The following is a 22,241-nucleotide window of genomic DNA, read 5'->3' as shown; positions in this document are numbered from 1 at the left end:
TAATACACACAACAGTGAGAATCAGTTCAGGCCAGTTCAGTCGCTCAGTCGTGTCCGACTCTTTGCGACCCCATGAATCGCAGCACGCCAGGCCTCCCTGTCCATCACTAACTCCCAGAGTCCATCCAAACCTGTGTCCATTGAATCGGTGATGCCATCCAACCATCTCATCCTCTGTCGTCCCCTTCTCCTCCTGCCCTCAATCCTTCCCAGCATCAGGGGCTTTTCAAATGAGTCAGCTCTTCTCATCAGGTGGCCAAAGTATTGGGAGTTTCAGCTTCAACATTAGTCCCTCCAATGAACACCCAGGACTGATCTCCTTTAGGATAGACTGGTTGGATCTCCTTGCAGTCCAAGGGACTCTCAAGAGTCTTTCCCAACACCACAGTTCAAAAGCATCAATTCTTCGGTGCTCAGCCTTCTTTATAGTCCAACTCTCACATCTATACATGACCACTGGAAAAACCATAGCCTTGACTAGATGGACCTTGTTGGCAAAGTAATGTCTCTGCTTTTTAATATGCTGTCTAGGTTGGTGATAACTTTCCTTCCAAGGAGCAAGCATCTTTTAATTTCATGGCTGCAATCACCATCTGCAGTGATTTTGGAGACCTGAAAAATAAAATCAGCTACTGTGTCCATTGTTTCCCCATCTATTTCCCATGAAGTGATGGGACCAGATGCCATGATCTTAGTTTTCTGAATGTTGAGCTTTAATCCACCTTTTTCACTCTCCTCTTTCACTTTCATCAAGAGGTTTTTTAGTTCCTCTTCACTTTCTGCCATAAGGGTGGTGTCATCTGCTTATCTGAGGTCATTTATATTTTCCCTGGCAATCTTGATTCCAGCTTGTGCTTCCTCCAGCCCAGCGTTTCTCATGATGTACTCTGCATAGAAGTTAAATAACCAGGGTGACAATATACAGCCTTGAGGTACTCCTTTTCCTATTTGGAATGAGTCTGTTGTTCTATGTCCAGTTCTAACTGTTGCTTCCTGACCTGCATACAGGCTTCTCAACAGACAGGTCAGGTGGTCTGGTATTCCCATCTCTTTAAGAATTTTCCACAGTTTATTGTGATCCACACAGTCAAAGGCTTTGGCATAGTCAATAAAGCAGAAATAGATGTTTTTCTCGAACTCTCTTGCTTTTTCCATGATCCAGCAGATACTGGCAATTTGATCTCTGGTTCCTCTGCCTTTTCTAAAACCAGCTTGAACATCTGGAATTTCATGGTTCATGTATTGCTGAAGCCTGGCTTGGAGAATTTTAAGCATTACTTTACTAGCATGTGAGACAAGTGCAATTGTGTGGTAGTTTGAGCATTCTCTGGCATTGCGTTTCTTTGGGATTGGAATGAAAACTGACCTTTTCCAGTCCTGTGGCCACTGCTGAGTTTTCCAAATGTGCTGGCATATTGAGTGCAGCATTTCACAGAATCATCTTTCAGGATTTGAAATAGCTCCACTGGAATTCCATCACCTCCACTAGGTTTGTTTGTAGTGATGCTTCCTAAGGTCCACTTGACTTCACATTCCAGTATGTCTGGCTCTAAGTGCGTGATCACACTGAGAAAGCCATAGTTGAAAAAGATACATTTACCCCAGTGTTCATTGCACTACTATTAGCAATAGCTTCCCTGGTAGCTCAGACAGTAAAGTATTCGCCTGCAATGCAGGAAACCTGGGTTTAACCCCTGGGTTGGGAAGATCCCCTGAAGAATGGAATGGTTACCCACTCCCATATTCTTATCTAGAGAATTTCATACACAGAGGAGCCTGGTGGACTATATAGTCCATGGGGTCACAAAGAGTTGGACAGGACTGAGTGACTAACACATTACAATAGTTAGGACATGGAAGCAACTTAGATGTCCATCTATATATGAATGGATAAATAAGTTGTAGTACATATATATTAATACAATGGAATATTATTCAGCCATTAAAAGGAGTGCATTTGAGTCAGTTTAATGAGGTGGATAAACCTAGAGCTTATTATACAGAGTGAAGTTAGAAAGACAAAAACAAATATTGTATATTAATGCATATATATGGAATCTAGACAGATCATCAAACCAGTCAATCCTTAAGGAAATAAACCCTGAATACTCATTGGAAGGACTGGTGCTGAAGCTCCAATATTTGGCCATCTGATATGAACAGCTGACTCACTGGAAAAGACTCTGATGCTGGGAAAGATTGAAGGTAGAATGAGAAGAGGGTGACAGAGGATGAGATGGTTGGATGGCATCACCAATTCAATGGACATCAAACTTGGGCAAGCTCTGGGAGATGGTGAGGGCCAGGGAGGCCTGATGTGCTGCAGCCCATGGGGTCGCAAAGAGGTGGACACAACTTGACAACTGAACAACAGACAGATGATACTGATGAACCTATTTGCAGGGCAGCAGGAGAGACACAGACATAGAGAACAGACTTATGGGCACAGTAGGGGAAGAAGAGGGTGGGATGAATTGAGAGAGTAGCATGGAAACCTATAGAATACTATATGTAAAATAGCCACTGGGAATTTGCTGTATGACGCAGGGAGGTTAAATCAGTGCTCTCTGACAACATAGAGGGTGGGATGGGGTGGGAGGTGGGAGGGAAGTTCAGGAGGGAGGTGACATATGAATACCTATGGCCAATTCATGTTGATGTATGCCAGAAACAAACACAATATGGTAAAGCAATTTTCCTCCAATTAAAAATAACCTCCAATTAAAATAAATAAATTTATATTTTAAAAAAGGATAATACATTAAATATTCATAACCTACCCAACATCATTACTTAGACTAACCTGCCCTAAAGGTGCTCAGAACATATTTATTAGCCTGGAGGTGTGAAAGTCACTCAGTTGTGTCTGCCTATTTGTGACCCCATGGACTATGCAGTCCATGAAATTCTTCAGACCAGAATACTAGAATGGGCAGCTGTTCCCTTCTCCAGGGATCTTCCAAACCCAGGGATTGAACTCAGGTCTCCAATATTGCAGGTGGATTCTTTACAAGCTGAGCCATCAAAGAAGCTGAAGAATACAGAAGTGGATAGCCTATCCCTTCTCCAGTGGACCTTCCAAACTCCAGAATTGGACTCAGGTCTCCTGCATTGCAGATGGATTCCTCACCAGCTGAGCTACTAAGGAAGCTCATTTATTAGCTTACATCTGGGCAAAATCATCTAACACAAAACTTCTTATAATAAAATATTCAATATCTTATATAATTTACTGAGAACTGTACAGAAAGTGAAAAACAGAATGGTTGAATGGGTATAGAATGATTGGAAGTGTACCAGTGTCAGGTGTTTACTTTGTGGTCACTCAGTTGACTGGGAGATGAAGCTCTCTGCTGCTGTCCAGCATCATGAGAAAATATCGCTGGCCAGCGGAAACATGAAAATTCAAAAGCTTGCAGCTGTGTATTTTTCCTCCAGCAGGGTTTATCTGTGTGACTACATGCTCACTGAGGTGTATCTGGACTTTGCTAGAATTATGATTTTGCCAGGGAAACAATACAAAGTGAGAGAGGGGCAGGAGAGTGGAGGGTATATGTCAGTGAGTGATTATAAGGACTGAGCATGGCATTTGATCTAGGGAAGGAGTGGACAGAAAACAGTAATGGACAGAGAGATGGTGAAATCTGGTAAGACCAATGGACTAGAGATTCTGGTGAGGTTAAAGGATAGTGGGGTCTGGGTACCAAAGGGAATGAACTGGAAAAAGAGGAGGTGTATCAGAATGATCATTCTTGAGTTCACCAGGAATTAAGACAGGATAATTACTGTTGGGAGTGACCTAGTGCAGTAGCTAAAATCCTTGAGAAATAAAGGAGAGGAGAACTGAAGTTTGCTTGATGATGACAATGCAGGCTAGTTGGTGACATGAGCTGTGGGATGTGTGAGAGGAATGCTCTAAGGGCAGCAATGAGAAACATTAACGTTTCTCATAATAACTGAAGTTTTTAACACCCAGTTACTGGGGTGAGGTCTTGAGTAGAAGACAGATAGTGGACTCAGGCCAGCAAGGCTAAAGCGGTGGAAGGGGCGAGGAGGTGGGTCTAGGATTCCTTGGCCAATCGAAGAGAACTGGGGCGGAGCCTGACACGCACCATATAACTGAGGGGTTCCACGCAGGAAGGCTAACCTCGTCCAGAGTGCTAAGCGGTGTCAGTGCAGCCGTCTACCTTTCTCTGGTCTTCAAGCCTTCTGGTGAGGATGTGTGGCCCCTCCGGAGCCTGAGGACTATGGGGACAGGAGGGCATGGCGGCCGCGGGGCTGGCGAATCGGGCCTGCAGGAATTGGAGGGGCGGACATTAGGACGGGCGATTGTAGTGCCGCCTCCTGGGGAGTCCACGCCTTTGTCTTCGCAGCGCCGCCTTCTGAGCGGGATTTAGATCCTTCTAGGGATGGTCCCTGGCAGGTTCGAGGCGGGAGCCCCAGGAGCGGCTGTCCACTGCAGCTGTAGGTCCGAGGCTGAGGGGACGAGGAGTTTGGGACTCGGAATGGGCCCTCTGGGACTGGCGCTTCGCTCCCTCCCCTCCTGTGACTGCTAGGTTGGATTGGGCTCCCAACAATGATGATAGTTATTTTAAAATGTAAGCAAATTGCTGCTAACAACGTGGCTTATGAGGCGATCCCTGTTATTTTTTATTTAAAGTCCCTGTTTCCCCACCTCTGGAGATTGGCAGCCGATCGCTTGTCCAGGAGGGTCCTAGGGTGACCACGACGGAGGGGAGGCATATTCGGGATGTCTGGCTGCTTGGGGGCCTCTCCATTCTCGTCTGAGCACTAGAAGTGTCTTATTCCACCGGGGTGAGCCCATACACGCACAGGAGAGCTCTGCTTTTTGGATTCAGAGGTCTCCTATTGTCTTCTCTGGACAAACCCAGAATGATCACTGGGCACCTCACCTCCTAGCTTCATCTCCTCCTCTCTCCTCTTGATGAGAAAACATGGTGAAATAAAATCAGCTCTGTTTGGTTTACCCCATTCTGTGGCATTTCCTGGTTTGATCATAATTAGCCGTTCCATCTTACAGCATTTATAAACCAGTCCCACAAGGAGCTATTGTGAGACATGTAATTAGTTTTGACTGGATTTAATCCCTCCTCTTATTGTAGCCCCTTAGTCTCTTGTCTTTGGGCAGATGAAATAGAAAGAAACTAGTCCAATTCATGCTACTTTTGTGTGCTGGTCCCGAACCCCCCAAGAAAAATGCCCCCCTTTGAAAGTAATTGAATACAAAGTGAAGGTACTCAAATAGTGCTATCTCCTGTTACAAATTCATTATTTGGTTAAACCCAGTCCTTATTTTTTCTTCTGTCCCTATCTGTACATGTCTTTCTATCACCTCCATTTTACCTTTGCTGTGATTTTAAGAGTCAGACATATTGGCTCCTGGCTTCTAGAACATCTTTGTTTCTAGTGCACTTGATTCAATGGCATTTACTGTCTTCAGAAATGGGATAATAATGCGGAATAAAGTTCTAATAAAAACATGACTCTTCTAAGATCTGTTGCTGTTTGCCTTTTGAAAATCAGCAGGTAAAATACATATTGACATTAAATGTGAGAATTTTGGCTCTTATTCCTTAGTATGATAATTGTTCTACCAGGTAAGTTTTTTAGTTTTTTTTTTTTTTTTTCCAGTCTTTTCATCAAGATGAGTGATAAACCAGACTTGTCTGAAGTGGAGAAGTTTGACAAGTCCAAACTGAAGAAAACTAATACTAAAGAAAAAAACACTCTTCCCTCAAAGGAAAGTAAGTCATGGGGACTTTCTATTTGAGACAAACAATGGTGAAAATTAATAGGTTTGGTAAATGCATGCTTCTAGTAAATTTTGCCGCAAAGTAAACAATAGGGTACCAATTATTTAACGTAACATTGTGTTAGTTGTTCAGTCGTGATTGACTCTTTGTAACCCCATGCACTGTAGCTCAATAGGCTTCCCTATCGGAGGACTTCTCCAGGCAAGACTACTGGAGTGGGTATCTTCCCAACCCAGGGATCAAACCCTGCACTGCAGATGGATTCTTTACCTTCTAAGCCACCAGGGAAGCCCAATGTAAAATTAGAAAATAACAAATTGTTGCCTTTTTACATTGCTTATATAAGTAGTCCTTGCAAAATTGGCCTTAGTAGTATTGAGGGAATACAACAACTGATTTTTGTTGGAACATTCTTAAAAACCACATTAAGACCAATCTTAAAATATTGGACATAATATTAGAAATATAAGAGTTTTGTCCAATTTTGGCTATTTGTCATTTTTCTGTCTAGTGTTTTAGGACTTTTATCTCATCCCTAATGAGCCATGCAAACTATGGCTTTGGCCTTCTCTACCTGACGACAGGATGAGGTGAGATGATCAGTTTAGATATTGGGTATACTCAGGTTTCCCAGGGATCAAGGGATCAATTTGGCTCTCCCCACTTGCAGGCTGCTGGAGAAACTCCAAGCCAAGGGAAACATTTTGTCATGTATCGTTATCTAAAAGTTCCAAAGGTAGTCAAGATTGTCTGAGAAGGCATATCTTCCTAATCATATAGTGATAGATAAATCTGAAGAAAATGCTTCGCTTGCCCCTCAGTCTCAGAGTAATCTATGGAAAAAATGGCAACAGCATATATATACCTCTCAAATGGGGAAAAAGAAACCTACAGTTGAGTCTAACAAATGTTTGGTTCATTACTTGGCACACACACACAGACACACACACACACACACAAACACACACCACCTGACTGGGGATTTGTGGTTAGTGCCTTGGCATTCTAAATTTAAAGAAGGTATGGCAGCCTCCTTGGTGGCTCAGATAGTAAAGAATCTGTCTGCAATGAGGGAGACTCAGATTTGGTCCCTTATTTGGGAAGATCCCCTGGAGAAGGAAATGGCAATCCACTCTAGTATTCTTGCCTGGGAAATCCCATGGACAGAAGAGCCTGGAGAGCTACAGGTCATGGAATTGCAGAGTTGAACACCACTGAGCGACTAACACTTTCTTTCTTATGGCAGCCTCCAATGATTTGGCAAAGGGCTCTTTTGGAAGAAATTGAACTTAATCTTAGGACAGTACCCTCATAATAATTTTTTTGTGTGTTTGGTTTTTACCCAGCTATCCAGCAGGAGAAAGAGTGTGCTCAAACTTCATAAAATGGAGACCTCCTTGCAAGAGCAAATTTCAGCATCGCTTGAGTGTCTTGCTTTTGGCAAAACTTTGTAGAGATTTTAGGTATCTTCTATTGTCTTCTCACCCATAACCCTTGGCTAAGAGGTCAGGGATAACCAATGTCCCTCATCTTAAAACTTCTATTGGTGCATAAATTCCAGCAGGAAGATGCTGTCAATAATCTCACAACTGATGATTTTTGTGTGTGTAGTCTTTGCTTCCTCATAGGATAAGCTGCTTTTAACTTTCTACAATGATTCCCTCTATTGCTTTATTATCCTTAAGTTGCATGGCTTTGCATCTTCTCACAATTTATTTTCATTTCTAATGAAGCAGTAAAATAATAAACATAACCAATATGTTTATCATGGACTCCTGTGGTTCATTTCTGGTGGTCTTCTAAGGAATGAAATTATACAAGGGTACTTTTAAGCCAAATAAAATGAGTGCAGGAAAGCTATTTTAGCAGATTTGGCACATGGGAAAGGCCCTCCTCTCTCCAGATCAAGTAGGTCCTGACTTGGGGATTGTGTGGCTGATACACACTGACTTCATTTTGTCAGTTCCATCTTTGTCCACACAGTCCAAACCTCCTCCCCCAAACCTTTTCTCATGATTGAGCTTTAGCCTAATTTACAAGAAGTGAGTCCAAGCCAGATGAGTACCCTATCAACCTTTGCCTTTGCTTTCATCTAATATGAAACCTGCAAGAGTGGTTTTTGCTGACATAGATGGTTAATGGTCATGACACCCCTGGGGGGAAGAACCCTGATTCCAGGTGGTGCACATGTGCTTCTCTCTTGGTAGTCAGATTCTACTTTTAACTTTGGCCCCTTTAAATTCTCTGGTACCCTTTGTGACAGTCAGTGTGCAGTGCAGCTGCAAATGTCTCTGGATTATCTGTCGACTCTGTCCTTGTGCCTTATGTTAGTTACCCACAGTGAACTTCATAATTGCACTTTATGGCATTGCTCACTTCGTTCTTTTGGTCTCAAAGTTCCTTCTCAGTTTGTAGGATATTATTCAATATGTGTGCCTCCCAACAGGAATGCTAAGTGCTTTTCCTGAAAGTTGGAATCCTAGAGATAGAGAACCTTGGGAGAAGAGGTCACGTGGAGTAGCCCCCTTGTCGCACAAATGAGGAAGTGAAAACACAGGGCCTGATTTGATCTTCTAAGGTGTATAAGGGCTGGAATTTTAGATAGGACTCTTCTTGCTTTTTCGAAAGTGCTTTTCAACTAAAGTCAGGGGACATGAAAGGGTAGAGTTGGATGGGAAGGGAGAAGAGACACTTGCTAACACCTGCTTTACTAAGCACATCACACTTTTCATTGGGCCTCAGCTCAGAAATCTAATACCTGCTAATGAGCTGCAACACAGAACTTCTGGTCTGGTTTTTGTCCTGAACAGAATTCACTGCTGTATGAACCAAGTATTTTTGGTGTTTCTGCTGAGCACAGTTGCTATGAACTGAATTCTGAATTATCTCCCCTCCAAAAAAGTAATATATTGAAGCCCTAACCCCATATCAATAACCTCAGCCATGCAGATGACACCACCCTTATGGCAGAAAGTGAAGAGGAACTAAAAAGCCTCTTGATGAAAGTGAAAGAGTAGAGCGAAAAAGGTGGCTTAAAACTCAACATTCAGAAAAGTAAGATCATGGCATCTGGTCTCATCACTTCATGGCAGATAGATGGGGAAACAATGGAAATAGTGAGAGACTTGATTTTCTTGTGCTCCAAAATCACTGTAGATGGTGACTGCAGCCATGAAATTAAAAGACACTTGTTCCTTGGAGGAAGAAAAGCTGTGACCAACCTAGAGAGCAAATTAAAAAGCGGAGACATTATTTGTCAATAAAGTCCATCTAGTCAAAGCTATAGATTTCCCAGTAGTCATATATGGATGTGAGAGTTGGACTACAGAGAAAGCTGAGTGCCTATGAATTGATGCAACCTAGATAGCATATTGAAAAGCAGAGACATTACATTGCCAACTAAGGTCCATCTAGTCAAGGCTATGGTTTTTCCAGTGGTCATGTATGGATGTGAGAGCTGGACTGTGAAGAAAGCTGAGCGCCAAAGAATTGATGCTTTTGAACTGTGGTGTTGGAGAAGACTCCTGAGAGTCCCTTGGACTGCAAGGAGATCCAACCAGTCCATTCTGAAGGAGATCAGCCCTGGGATTTCTTTGGAAGGGATGATGCTAAAGCTGAAACTTCAGTACTTTGGCCACCTCATGCGAAGAGTTGACTCATTGGAAAAGACTCTGATGCTGGGAGGGATTGGGGGCAGGAGGAGAAGGGACGACAGAGGATGAGATGGCTGGATGGCATCACTGACTCGATGGATGTGAGTCTGAGTGAACTCCGGGAGTTGGTGATGGACAGGGAGGCCTGGCGTGCTGCGATTCATGGGGTGTCAAAGAGTCCAGACACGACTGAGTGACTGAACTGAACTGAATGCAATATTGCTCTTTACAGCATCTGACCTTGCTTCTATCACCAGTCACATCCACAACTGGGTATTGTTTTTGCTTTGGGTCCATCCCTTCATTCTTTCTGGAGTTATTTCTCCACTGATTTCCAGTAGCATATTGGGCACCTACTGACCGGGGGAGTTCCTCTTTCAGTATCCTATCATTTTGCCTTTTCATACTGTTCATGGGGTTCTCAAGGCAAAAATACTGAAGTGGTTTGCCATTCCATTCTCCAGTGGACCACATTCTGTCAGACCTCTCCACCATGACCCGCCCGTCTTGGGTTGCCCTGCGGGCATGGCTTAGTTTCATTGAGTTAGACAAGGCTGTGGTCCTAGTGTGATTAGATTGACTAGTTTTCTGTGATTATGGTTTCAGTGTGTCTGCCCTCTGATGCCCTCTTGCAACACCTGCCATCTTACTTGGGTTTCTCTTACCTTGGACATGGGGTATCTCTTCTTTGCTGCTCCAGCAAAGTGCAGCTGCTGCTCCTTAACTTGGATGAGGGGTATCTCCTCAACGCTGCCCCTCCTGACCTTGAACATGGAGTAGCTCCTCTAGGCCCTCCTGTGTCCATGCAGCCACTGCTCCTTGGATGTGGGGTTGCTCCTCTCAGCCACTGCCCCTGACCTTGGACCTTTGTTGGCAAAGTAATATCTCTGCTTTTTAATATGCTGTCTAAGTTGGTCATGACTTTTCTTCCTAAGAGAAAGCTTCTTTTAATTTCATGACTGCATTCACCATCTGCAGTGATTTTGGAGGCCCCCCCAAAATAAAGTCTTCCATTGTTTCCCCATCTGTTTGCCATGAAGTGATGTGACTGGATGCCATGATCTTAGTTTTCTGAATGTTGAGTCTTAAGCCAACATTTTCACTCTCCTCTTTCACTTTCATCAAGAGGCTCTTTAGCTCCTCTTCACTTTCTGCCATAAGGGTGGTGTCATCTGCATCTCTGAAGTTATTGTTATTTCTCTTGGCAGTCTTGATTCCAGTTTGTGCTTCATCCAGTCCAGCATTTGTCATAATGTACTCCACATATAAGTTAAATAAGCAGGATGACAACATACAGCCTTGATGTACTCCCTTCCTGATTTGGAAGCAATCTGTTGTTCCATGTCCAGTTCTACCTGTTGTTTCTTGACCTTGCATACAGATTTTTCAGGAGGCAGGCAAGGGGGTCTGTATTCCCATCTCTTGAAGAATTCTCCACATCCTGCTGTGATCCACACAGTCAAGGCTTTGGCATAGTCAATAAAGCAAAATAGATGTTTTTCTGGAACTGTCTTGCTTTTTCAATGATCCAACAGATGTCAATTTGATCTCCGGTTCCTCTGCCTTTTCTAAATCCAACTTGAACATCTGGAAGTTCACGTACTGTTGAAGCCTGGCTTGGAGAATTTTGAGCATTACTTTGTTAGTGTGTGAGATGAGTGCAATTGTGTGGTTGTTTGAGCATTCTTTGGCATTGCCTTTCTTTGGGATTACAATGAAAACTGACCTTTTCCAGTCCTGTGGCCACTGCTGAGTTTTCAAGATTTGCTGGCATATTGAGTGCAACACTTTCAAAGAATCATCTTTTAGGATTTGAAATAGTTCAACTGGAATTCCATCACTTCCCCTAGCTTTGTTTGTAGTGATGTTTCCTAAGGTCCACTTGACTTCTCATTCGAGGATGTCTGGCTCTAGGTGAGTAACCACACCATCGTGGTTATCTGGATCATGAAGATCTTTTTTCTATTGTTCTTCTGTGTAGTCTTGCCACCTCTTCTTAATATCTTCTGCTTCTGTTAGGTCCATACCATTTCTGCCCTATTTTGTGCCCACCTTTGCATGAAATGTTCTCTTGGTATCTCTAATTTTCTTGAAGAGATCTCTAGTCTTTCTCATTCTATTGTTTTCCCATTCTAGTGTTTCTTTGCACTGATCACTGAGGAAGGTTTTCTCATCTCCCCTTGCTATTCTTTGAGTGTACCTTTCCATTTCCCCTTTCTTTGTGCTTCTCTTCCTTTCACAGCTATTTGTTAGGCCTCGTAAGCCAACCATTTAGCCTTTTTGCATTTCTTTTTCTTGAGGATGGTCTTCATCACTGCCTCCTGTACAACATCATGAACCTCCGTTCATAATTCTTCATGCACTCTATCAGATATAATCCCTTTAATCTATTTGTCTCTTCTACTGTATAATTGTAGGGGATTTGATTTAGGTCATTCCTTAATGATCTAGTGGTTTTCCCTACTTTCTTCAGTTTAAATCTGAATTTGGCAATAAGGAGTTCATGATCTGAGCCACAGTCAGCTCCTGGTCTTGTTTTTGCTGACTGTATATAACTTCTTCATCTTGGCTTCAAAGAATATAATCAATCTGATTTTGGTATTGGCTATCTGGTGATGTCCACGTGTAGACTCTTCTCTTGTCGAAAGAGGGTGTTTGCTATGACCAGTGCATTCTCTTGACAAAACTCTATTAGCCTTTGCCCTGCTTCATTCTGTACTTCAAGGCCGAATTGCCTGTTACTCCAGGTATCTCTTGACTGCCTATTTTTGCATTCCAGTCCCCTATAATGAAAAGGACATCTTTTTGGGGTGTCAGTTCTAGAAGGTCTTGTAGGTCTTCATAGAACCATTCAACTTCAGCTTCTTCAGCATCAATGGTAGGGGCATAGACTTATATTACTGTGACATTGAATGATTTGTCTTGGAAACAAACAGAGATCATTCTGTCATTTTTTAGACTGCAATCAAGTACTGCATTTTGGACTCTTTGGTTGACTCTGATGTCTACTCCATTTCTTCTAAGGGATTCCTGCCCACAGTAGTAGATATAATGGTCATCTGAGTTAAATTCGCCCATTCCAGTCCATTTTAGTTAGCTGATTCCCAAAATGTAGATGTTCACTCTTTCCATCTCCTGTTTGACCACTTCCAATTTGCCTTGATTCATGGACCTAACATTCCAGGTTCCTATGCAATACTGCTCTTTACAGCATCAGACTTTACTTCCATCACCAGTCACATCCACAGCTGGGTGTTGTTTTTGCTTTGGTTCTGTTTCTTCATTCTTTCTGGAGTTATTTCTCCACTGATCTCCAGTAGCATATTAGGCACCTACCCACCTGGTGAGTTCATCTTTCAGTGTCCTATCTTTTTGCCTTTTCATACTGTTCATTTACCAAGTAATCAAATTCAAATATGTTCATTACAGTAGGTCTTAATTCAAATGAGTTATATCCATATGAAAAGTGAAAATCAGACATAGATACATACACATAGGGAAGAAAATGTAGGGAGGTATAGGGAGTATTCAGCTATCTACAAGCCAAGGAGAGGGGCCAGGAACAGAGGTCCCTTATGCATTCACACCTTGCATAAGATCCAACTGAGATGAAACCTTGATATGGACCTAAAGCCTCTACATGTATGAGAGAATAAATGAATGTTGTTTAAGTGACCCAATCATTAGCATTTTGTACAGGAGATATAGAATACTTGAAGATGTTGAAAGTGCTAGTCATTCAGTCATGTCTGACTCTTTGTGACTCCATGGACGGTAGCCTGCCAGGCTCCTCTGTCCATGGAATTTTCCAGGCAGGAATACTGGAGTGGGTTTCCATTTCCTATTCTAGAGGATCTTCTGGACCCAGGGATTGAAACTTGGTCTCTTGCATTGCAGGTAGATTCTTTATCTGGCCATTTCCTAATACTTATATAATATTTAAATGACCTTGATTAGTTTCATATAACAATAGATAATCATACTTGTTAGCTTACTGTCAAAGTAGATAAATAATCATATTTGTTGCCCTGCTGTCACCAGACCTGAACACCCCAGAAAGACTGTTATTGGTTCAGTTAGGAAAACCTCACTGTAGAGTGGCTCAGTGACTGTGGCTACCAGTTTGAGTCCCTCATTGGCAGACATGGATTCAATGTGGACTTAAGCTTCTCTGACTGAATGTTCTCACCATCCCTATGATTTTAAGCTGCAAATCATGAAGGTTTTCCACTTCAAAAATAAGAGAATAAGGGCTGAAAATAATGACATTAGATCAGCTGAATGAATTAGGGTAGAAACCTGTGATTCTAGGAAGTGTGAAATGAGTTTTATTCCTGAATTTCTTGTTGCACTTCTGTGCTGTGTTGGGGTCCTCTTTATAAGTGAATCCATAAACAACGGTGATGTTGAAAAGGTTTGTGAATGGGGTATGCCTATCCTATCAACACCATTATCCATGAGTTGAGACTTGCAATTGTTATTTAAGCCATGAAGCTATTTCCCTTATTTTGCCTTTATGATAAGCCACAACATTGCAAGGTGATTTCTCATTAGGCTCTCTTATTTCCTCAATCATCAACTGAAGTGAATAATTACTAGTGTTACTCCTCTTTCCAATCTTCAACATCAAACTCTGCTTTTCCTTCTTCATCCTAGATTTCCTGTGTATCAGAGACGTTTGAGGTCCCAGTTATCCCCTCAAAACCCAATTGTGGTTATTTTTAGTGTTGTTTTTTTTAAACTGATGTGTTCATTCAATTTCTGAATTTACAAATGTGAAAGAAATACAGGTCATTGAAATATCTAATGGCTTCTGTTTCTTAAAATGATTTCCTACATAACATATGTATTATATTTAGGTCTTTAGTCTATTTTGAGTTTATTTTTGTATATGCTGCTAGAGAATGTTCTAACTTTTTTGTATGTAGCTATCCAATTGTCCCAGCACCACTTATTGTAGAGATTGTCTTTTCTCCATTTGTACATTCTTGCCTTTTTAAATTGTAGATTAATTGACCATGGATGGCAAGGAGATACAACCAGTTAATCCTAAATGAAATCAGTCCTGAATATTCACTGGAAGGATTGATGCTGAAGCTGAAACTCCAATATTGTGTCAAATGATGTGAAGGACTGACTCCTTGGAAAAGACCCTGATGCTGGGAAAGATTGAAGGTGGGTGAGAAAGGGACGACAGAAGATGAAATGGTTGGATGACATCACCGACTTGATGGACATGAGTTTGAGTAAGCTCTGAGAGTTGGTGATGGACAGGGAAGCCTGGTGTGCTGTAGTCCATGGGGTTGCAAAGAGTCACACATGACTGAGAGACTGAACTGAACTGAATTGACCATAAGCCCATAGGTTTATTTCTGAGCTCTCCTGTTCTATGGATCCATGTGTCTATTTTTGTGCCAGTACTACACTGATTGGATTACTGTAGTTTTCTGTTCTAGTCCAAAATCAGGGAACTCGATTCCTCCAGTTCTGGTCTTCTTCCTGAAGATTGTTTTGGCGATTCAGGGTCTTTCATCTTTCCATACAAAATTTAAAATTGTTTGTTTTAGTTCTGTGGAAAATGCCCTGGTATTTTCATAGGAATTGCATTGAATATGTGGATTGGCTTTGATAGCATGGTTTTTTTTTTGAAGAATATCAATTCTTCCAGTCCATAAACAAGGTAGACCTTTCCCTCTGTTTGTATTGTCTTCAATGTCTTTGATCAGGGTCTTATTCTTTCTGAGTACAGGTCTTTCACCACCTTAAGTAATTTATTCCTAGGCATTTTATTTTTCTCTTTTTAAATTCTTTTCTATTACCCTGATGGCTTCTCAGCAATGAGTGATCATTTTTTGAGAAATAACCACTATAAATCATTAATCAATTCCAGAATGTGTGGTATTTTGGGGGGCCTAAATAATGTTAAAGAAAGCAGTTTAAAATTTGCAAAATGTTAGATACTATTAGTGTTTTTGTGTAAGTAGTCCTATTTCTGTTTGTGTTCTGTATTTGGCAAATGGGATTTTGTGATTCTCTTCATACTGATCATTGGTTTTGATAATTTTTGGAGATAAAGCTGGTCAATTAATTTCTGTGATTCTCAGGAGCACTCTTCTGAGGAAGCCAGGACATTCTGCTCATGCCTCTGTAGGTCAATCAGAAGGACAAGAATCTGTGTTGGAGTAAATGGCTACCAAGTGACCTGAGTCACTCTGATGCCTGCCAGAGCTTGAGTTATGAAGGTCAACTCTCAGGAAGCTCCAACTGATTATTTCATTTTTCAACTTAGGTGACTTTGGTGACATCTTTCAAAGTTCTTATACATCAATAGTAGACATAATTCAGCTGAGATGAATGGATGACTGTTTCCTACATGGGGCAGCGTTCAAAGATTATCTGGTGGAGGTCACCGAAAGTTTAAAGATACCACTGAGTTTGACTGACTAGGGGTTAAACATGGGGGAGCAAGGTGGCTGGAACTGGAGGGTGGGGGATCCAGAAACAAGTGACATGGGCTGCCATAGTAACGGGCCTCCTTGCCTTGCATTTTATCCAATCAGATATGGACAATGTCTGTGACATAGGGAAAGCAGGGCTTATAAAATCGGCCAACTGTCTTTAAACCTCACATTGTCCTTCACTCTGAGCTGTGGGGACTGGAGGTTTCGATGTAGCTCAGACATCCTCTGAGAACTCTGTGGAAGACCAAGGCATCAAAGAAACCGGGATTTCCAAAATTGAGCCCTCTGAAATGGAGACCTCAGAAACAGAGCCCTCTGAACCGGAGCCCTATGATGCCGAGCCAAAGAAGGCAAAGCAGAAGACAGTTATGGACATTGCCGCCATCCAAACAACTTCGCGAGCTTCACCACTTATTTCCCCAGGTTGCTGAGGCAAGTGCACCCAGGCCTGAGTCTCTCCCACGAGGCCATGAACGTCATGGATTCGTTTGTGAAGGATATTTTTGAGTGGATAGCTGCAGAGGCCAGGCACCTGGCTAGCTCCAACAAGCACGGCACCATCACCAGTGGAGAGATCCAGATGCTATGTGTCTTCTCTTGCCTGAGGAGATTTGCAAGTACGCCATGTCTGAGGCCACCAAGTCAGTCATCAGATACAACTGCTGCAAATAAACTGCCTCAGGACCACCTGAACATCACAAACTCGACTCTTTTCAAAACCACTCACTTGGAGGGAAAGGACCTGTAATGATGAAGAGCCACATCCACTCTGGGTTCTCTCCATATGCCCTACTTTCCATCTTTAAAACCTGTCTACCCCGAGGAAAACATTAAAAACCTCATCAACTTGGCTTCAGTATGTGTTGGTTGTGTCATTTGTTCAGTGTAAAATCGCGCACTTTTCTTAACCCATTGCAACTCATCACTTTCCTAAATGGTTATTTCTATTCGTGGTTTGTCAGTCAGCCATCTTAGGAACGTTTATGGTCAGAATTCTTCCCATAAAAGTTTCATTGGCCTTTTTCATTTTCATTCTCCCACCTAGATATAGGAGTATCATCCAGAGATTTTTATGTGTGGTGTGAAAGTGAAGTTGCTCAGTCGTGTCCGACTCTTTGCGACCCCATGCACTGTAGCCCACCAGGCTCCTCCGTCCATGAGATTCTCCAGGCAAGAGTACTGGAGTGGGTTGCCATTTAGCAACGGATAAAGAGCAGTGTGTGCTTCCCGGGTGGCTCAGCAGTAAAGAATCTGCCTGCAATGCAGGAGTTGCAGGAGAAGTAGCTTCAATTCCTGGGTCAGAAAGATCCCTTGGAGGAGGGCATGGCAACGCATTCCAGTATTCCTGCCTGGAGAATCCCATGGACAGAGGAGTCTGGTGGGCTACAATCCATAGGGTCTGCAAATAGTTGGGCATGACTGAAGCAATGTAGCATGCATACACTCACAAAGAGCAGTGTGTGTGTGTGTGGTGTGTGTGTGTTAGTGTGTGTGTGTGCTCAGTCACTTAGTCATGTCCAACTGTAACTCCATGGACAGGAGCCCACCAGGCTCCTGTCTCCTCCAAATTTTCCAAGCAAGAATACTGAAATGGGTTGCCATTTCCTAGTCCTACTCCAGGGGATCTTTCTGACCAAGGGATAGAACCCGTGTCTCTTGTGTCTCCTGCATTGTCACATGGATTCTTTACTACCACACCACCAGTAGCAGGTACAAAAATCACTTACCCATTCTATTCCTTCAATCCCAGTTCAGCTACGTGCTTAAAGTAGGACTCAGATAGAGTGTAAATTTAGAAAATTCTAAATTTCTAGAATCAAGCACCATGTCTTCTGAAATTACATAATTCAGATTTCTCTGATTCTCTTTTTTGTTTGGTTTCAACCTAGAACTTTTGGCTTTTTTTAAAAACAAAAATCTTGACTGAATTTCAGTGTTGCATGGATGATGGGATTGTCCAGTGATGGCAAATGTAGCCACAGTCTCCATAGCAGCCGCCAGTGAGGGACTGGTAGCTCATGAGCCAAAGCAATTGGCCAAACGTATGGTGAAGTGAGGAGAGCTGAACAAATAACACCCTTCCTGTGACACTCAGCCTAGAGATGGAGCGGGAAGGTGGGGTGATAATTTTCCTGATGTTTTTCCATTCAAGCACCTGCTTTTAACCATGGCGATTGAAGTACAGGCATCCATTTCTTGGGGCTTCCCAGGTGGAGCTAGTGGTAAAGAACCTGCCTGTGTATGTAGGAAATGTAAAAGCCACAGGTTCAATCCCTTGATTGGGAAGATGCCCTGGAGAAGGGCATAGGAACCCACTCTGTATTCTTGCCTGGGAAATCCCATGGACAGAGGAGCCTTGTGGGCTACAGTCTATAGGGTCTCAAAGAGTCAGACATGACTGAAACTTTTATGACTGTTCTATCCCTTGGTCAATTTCTTGGGGCTTCCCAGGTGGTGTCAGTGGTAAAGAACCTGTCTATAATGCAGGAGACACAGGAGACCCAGGTTCGATCCCTAGGTGGAGAAGGTTCCCTGGAGGAGGATGGAAACCCACTCCAGTATTCTTACATGGATAATCCCCATGGACAGAGGACTCTGGTGAGCTACAGTCCATGGGATCACAAAGAGTTGGACACGACAGAACAGATGTAGCACACACACATGCATCCATTTCTTGTTGTGGGACATGTCTCTAGCTCCTCAAATCAAAATAAGAGGAGGATGTTCAGCAATTAAGAGAAATAAGATGACTCCTTCTTCTACCTCAAGTATTTGACTGCTAATGCTTATGATAATATTTACTGAATTTAATGTCCATTGCGCTTCCTTCTTAGTGCATTGACTTTTGTTTTCTATAGATATATTGCTGAATTTCAAAGTAGTTGGTGATTTTCCTATTTCTTTTTTAAAAGATTGATTTCAAGCTTACTACATGCTTGGAGAGAGAGAACGCACTCCGCAATTTCAGTCCTTTGTAATTTACTATGGATTTCATTCGAACGTAATATTTTATTTTATTTTAAACTATTCATTTTGAACTTTAAAATAAGCAACAAGGATACACTGTACAGCACAGAGAAATACAACAATTATCTAATAATAAGTGTCAACAGAGTATAATATATAAAACAATTGAATCAGTATGTTGTAAACCTGAACAAACATAATATTGTAACTCATAAATACATCCATAAAAAATTTTAAAGTTAAAAAGACCTTGTCAGTACCACTGGATATGGATGTAGAAATCTGTGAAGGATGTCACTCTCAGCCAAACAATGAGACAAATGCTAGGAAGAACTACAAAATTCTAACCTTTCCTTGATCCCAGTTGTAGTGTTTTCTCTAGGCCTGTCAAGATAGAGTTCTATAAGTGCTAAATTATTTTCCTACTAATTTAATGTTCCATTTTATTCTCATTCTCCCAAACTGTACTATGGAATTCTTCAGAAGCATTTTATGTGTAATATGCAATAGTTAAAGTGAAGAAACTGATATACCCATCCACTACCTCTACTATACATTTCTCACATATCCCAGTTGATTTATTTATTTTCAACATATCCCAGTTAATCAAACATTTAAATATACAAATGGGGACTGATATATAGTACAGAAATGGCAAAACAAAATTTTCACACACATTTCAATTTTTTAATTCCCTGGTTTTTGAAATTGTTTTAGAAATTCATACAGATGTATCTAATCAGTTACTTTCTAGCAAAGAATCATTTGCTCTTTAAAACACAGACTTTCATGACCTGCAATTTTATATCCATCAGAGCAAGTCCAGAGAAAACACTTCAAGCATCTATCTCCACTGGTACAGCCAATGGGGGACTGGCAGCCTGTGAGCCACAGCTGTTGACTCAAAGTGTGGTTGAGTGACCAGAACTCAAGAGATAATAGCCTTTCTATGAAAATCAGACTGGAGATTAAGGGGGGAAGGAACTGTGGTACTGTGCCAGTTCTTTTTTGGTTCTTTTCTTTATATTTAGTTATGGAGATTTAAGGACGTGAATCCAGAGCGGGTCATGTCTTCAGGCCCTTACAGCAATGTAGAGGAGAATTATCAGCAATATAAAACCTACAGTATCTCCTTTTACCTCTAGATGTTTGAATGGCCAGGTTCATGTTAAAGTTCATGGCTTTGCTTGTACATTCTTTTTTCTTTGTGGTCCAGGAGGATTTTTATTTGAATTTCACTTGTGTAAACTTCCTATATGTGGAGTGATGGATTTTAAAGATGTTGCTAATTTTCTATTAGTTTCCTTGATAAACAAGTTTCTAACTTATGACATCTGTTGAGAGAAAACATTCTGTGGGATTTCAATCCTTTAAAATTTTTTATGATTTGCTTTGAAGCTCATCATTTTGTGAAATATTTCATTTGAACATTTAAAAAATCTGTAAATAACCCTTTTGACTAGGATGATGAAACATGTGGAGGATGTCTCTGTTATGCAAAGAATGAGATAATAGCTATATAGACTACAAAATTCAAAGATTTCAGTGCTCATTCTTCAGAGAGACCAAAACTAAATTGTTATACCTCATACATAGCACCACTTGCTGAAGAATAAAATGAGGGCAGGATTTGATACTAGAGAGTGTTAATGGACTATTGCAAGTATGAATGGGGCCGGGATTACCTCCAGACCTCTCTTTGAGATCAATAATAAAAGAATTTAGGCAAATAAGCCCCTTCAAGAAGTTCATTTCTTATTATTATTCTGTAATGGTGAAAATTAAAATGAAGGATTTTCAAGGAAAAAAAAAAAAAGAGCAACCTATTGTTAAAATCAACCATGAAATCCTGTGCATGCCTTGCTTTGCATAGCAATTAGAAATTATTATATCCACTCAGAAAAAACTTCCAAAGTGGAAACTCTGTGCAGAGACAGGTGCCTTTTCTGAGAAACAACTGTGAACCATTTGAAAAGAGTGACTTCAGAAAACAAGTTAATGTCTATGTTGCTAATGGTTCCTGCTTCAAAACATCAGTTTTCCTTCCTATGAATCAGAAATGCATTACCAAGGTTATTTTTGCATGCTGGTCCCAAAGATATGGTCGCTGCGAAAAGTAATTCTGAGAGATCTAATACACTAAGACACTGCTATCATGCTTTGTGTATTTTGTGTTTGTAAATACAGAAATGCAATAGGATCACTGTTGAAAGATGTTACAGATGCAGCATAATTGGTCTAGAGAGTAAAGACTGGGAGTGTAAGGGAGGACAACACATAAGAAATCTAGAAAGAAAAAAAGAAAATTAGAATTTTGTTATTGTTGTTGGAGGTGGAAGGGGAAGTAGTGATCCTAATTATACCCTTTAGTGGGCCTTTTTGGAAAGCAGGGAAGCTAGTGCCCAATCGCGATCTAATGGTGTGGTTTACTGTGAAGAGGAAATGAGGGAAAACCTTCACCGCTTCATCAACAAATTATAATAATCAATGCATGGAAGATAGTATCCATAGGTCAAACGTACCCCATTAAAACTCTTTCCTCCATTACCTCGGTTATGGAATCCATTTAAAGTGTGGATTTAAAAATAGTGAACGAATAACTAAATCATTTTAAGGAAAAAAAATATTACAGATTCTAATCTACTCATAAAAATCTTAATCTTCTAACTGAATGGTTTACTCTAACTTGTTCAGGTGAACTGTCTCTTTTCTTGTCCAGGCTTTACTCAAGTTTTGTAAATGACAACCTTAGTGATATTCCCCTCTGATGATGGGACGTCCAATCAGAGAAGTGCAATGGCCACTCTGCTCTGAATTAGCCAATCAGGGACCAGCCTGAGTGAGCCACAGCCATTGTTCAAAATGTTCATTGTCCTAAGTTCAAGCCAGTTTTCGGGCGGCCATGGAGTACATCCCTTCCTGGATGTTCAGCTTTGGTAACAGGGATGGTATCAGGTGCCATTCTTTGCCTGCACTGTCTTTGCTGAATTGCTTAAATGATTCTAATTGTGGTGATTTAATATCATATTAGTCACCTGGGCTAATGTACAAAATGCCTGAGATTGGTTTACTGAACTGCACATAAATAAGGTCTCACATTTCTGGAGGTGAGAAGTCCAAATCAAGATGACAGCTGATTTGATTCCTTCAGAGTGGTATGAAGAAAGCGTCTGTTCCAGTCTTCTCACCTTTTCTTGTCAAAGTGGCAAAGACACCCCTACATTTGTTCAGTTTCCTTCCTATGTGAGAGTCTCTGTGTCCACGTTTCCTCTTTTTACATAGCTACAGGTCTTTTTGGATTGGGGGCATCCTAATGAATACAGTTGAACTTCATTCCTCTAGGGTAGATTGTATCTCCATAAACAATCACATGTCAGGTACTATGT

The 22,241-nt window shown here is 41.4% G+C and overlaps 1 protein-coding gene across 1 annotated transcript; it reads left to right on the top strand.

Annotated features, from left to right (window-relative positions):
• Positions 1 to 5,665: 5,665 nt before the first annotated feature.
• On the top strand, positions 5,666 to 7,158 carry TMSB15B (thymosin beta 15B). Its single transcript, XM_068962971.1, has 2 exons — positions 5,666 to 5,765; positions 7,121 to 7,158. Exons 1-2 carry the CDS (start codon positions 5,666 to 5,668, stop codon positions 7,156 to 7,158), a joined length of 138 nt encoding a protein of 45 aa, XP_068819072.1.
• The last annotated feature ends 15,083 nt before the right edge of the window (positions 7,159 to 22,241 follow it).

The sequence above is a fragment of the Capricornis sumatraensis genome, chromosome X (genome assembly GCF_032405125.1).
Source record: "Capricornis sumatraensis isolate serow.1 chromosome X, serow.2, whole genome shotgun sequence".
Classification (NCBI taxonomy): Eukaryota; Metazoa; Chordata; class Mammalia; order Artiodactyla; family Bovidae; genus Capricornis; species Capricornis sumatraensis.
This window is presented reverse-complemented; position numbering and strand designations above follow the sequence as displayed.

Bases quoted from the DNA above. Each gene is read 5' to 3' on its own strand.
- TMSB15B (XM_068962971.1), top strand. From the start codon at position 5,666: ATGAGTGATAAACCAGACTTGTCTGAAGTGGAGAAGTTTGACAAGTCC. The intron at 5,766-7,120 runs GTAAGTCATGGG...GTTTTTACCCAG, and splicing joins CACTCTTCCCTCAAAGGAAA to CTATCCAGCAGGAGAAAGAG.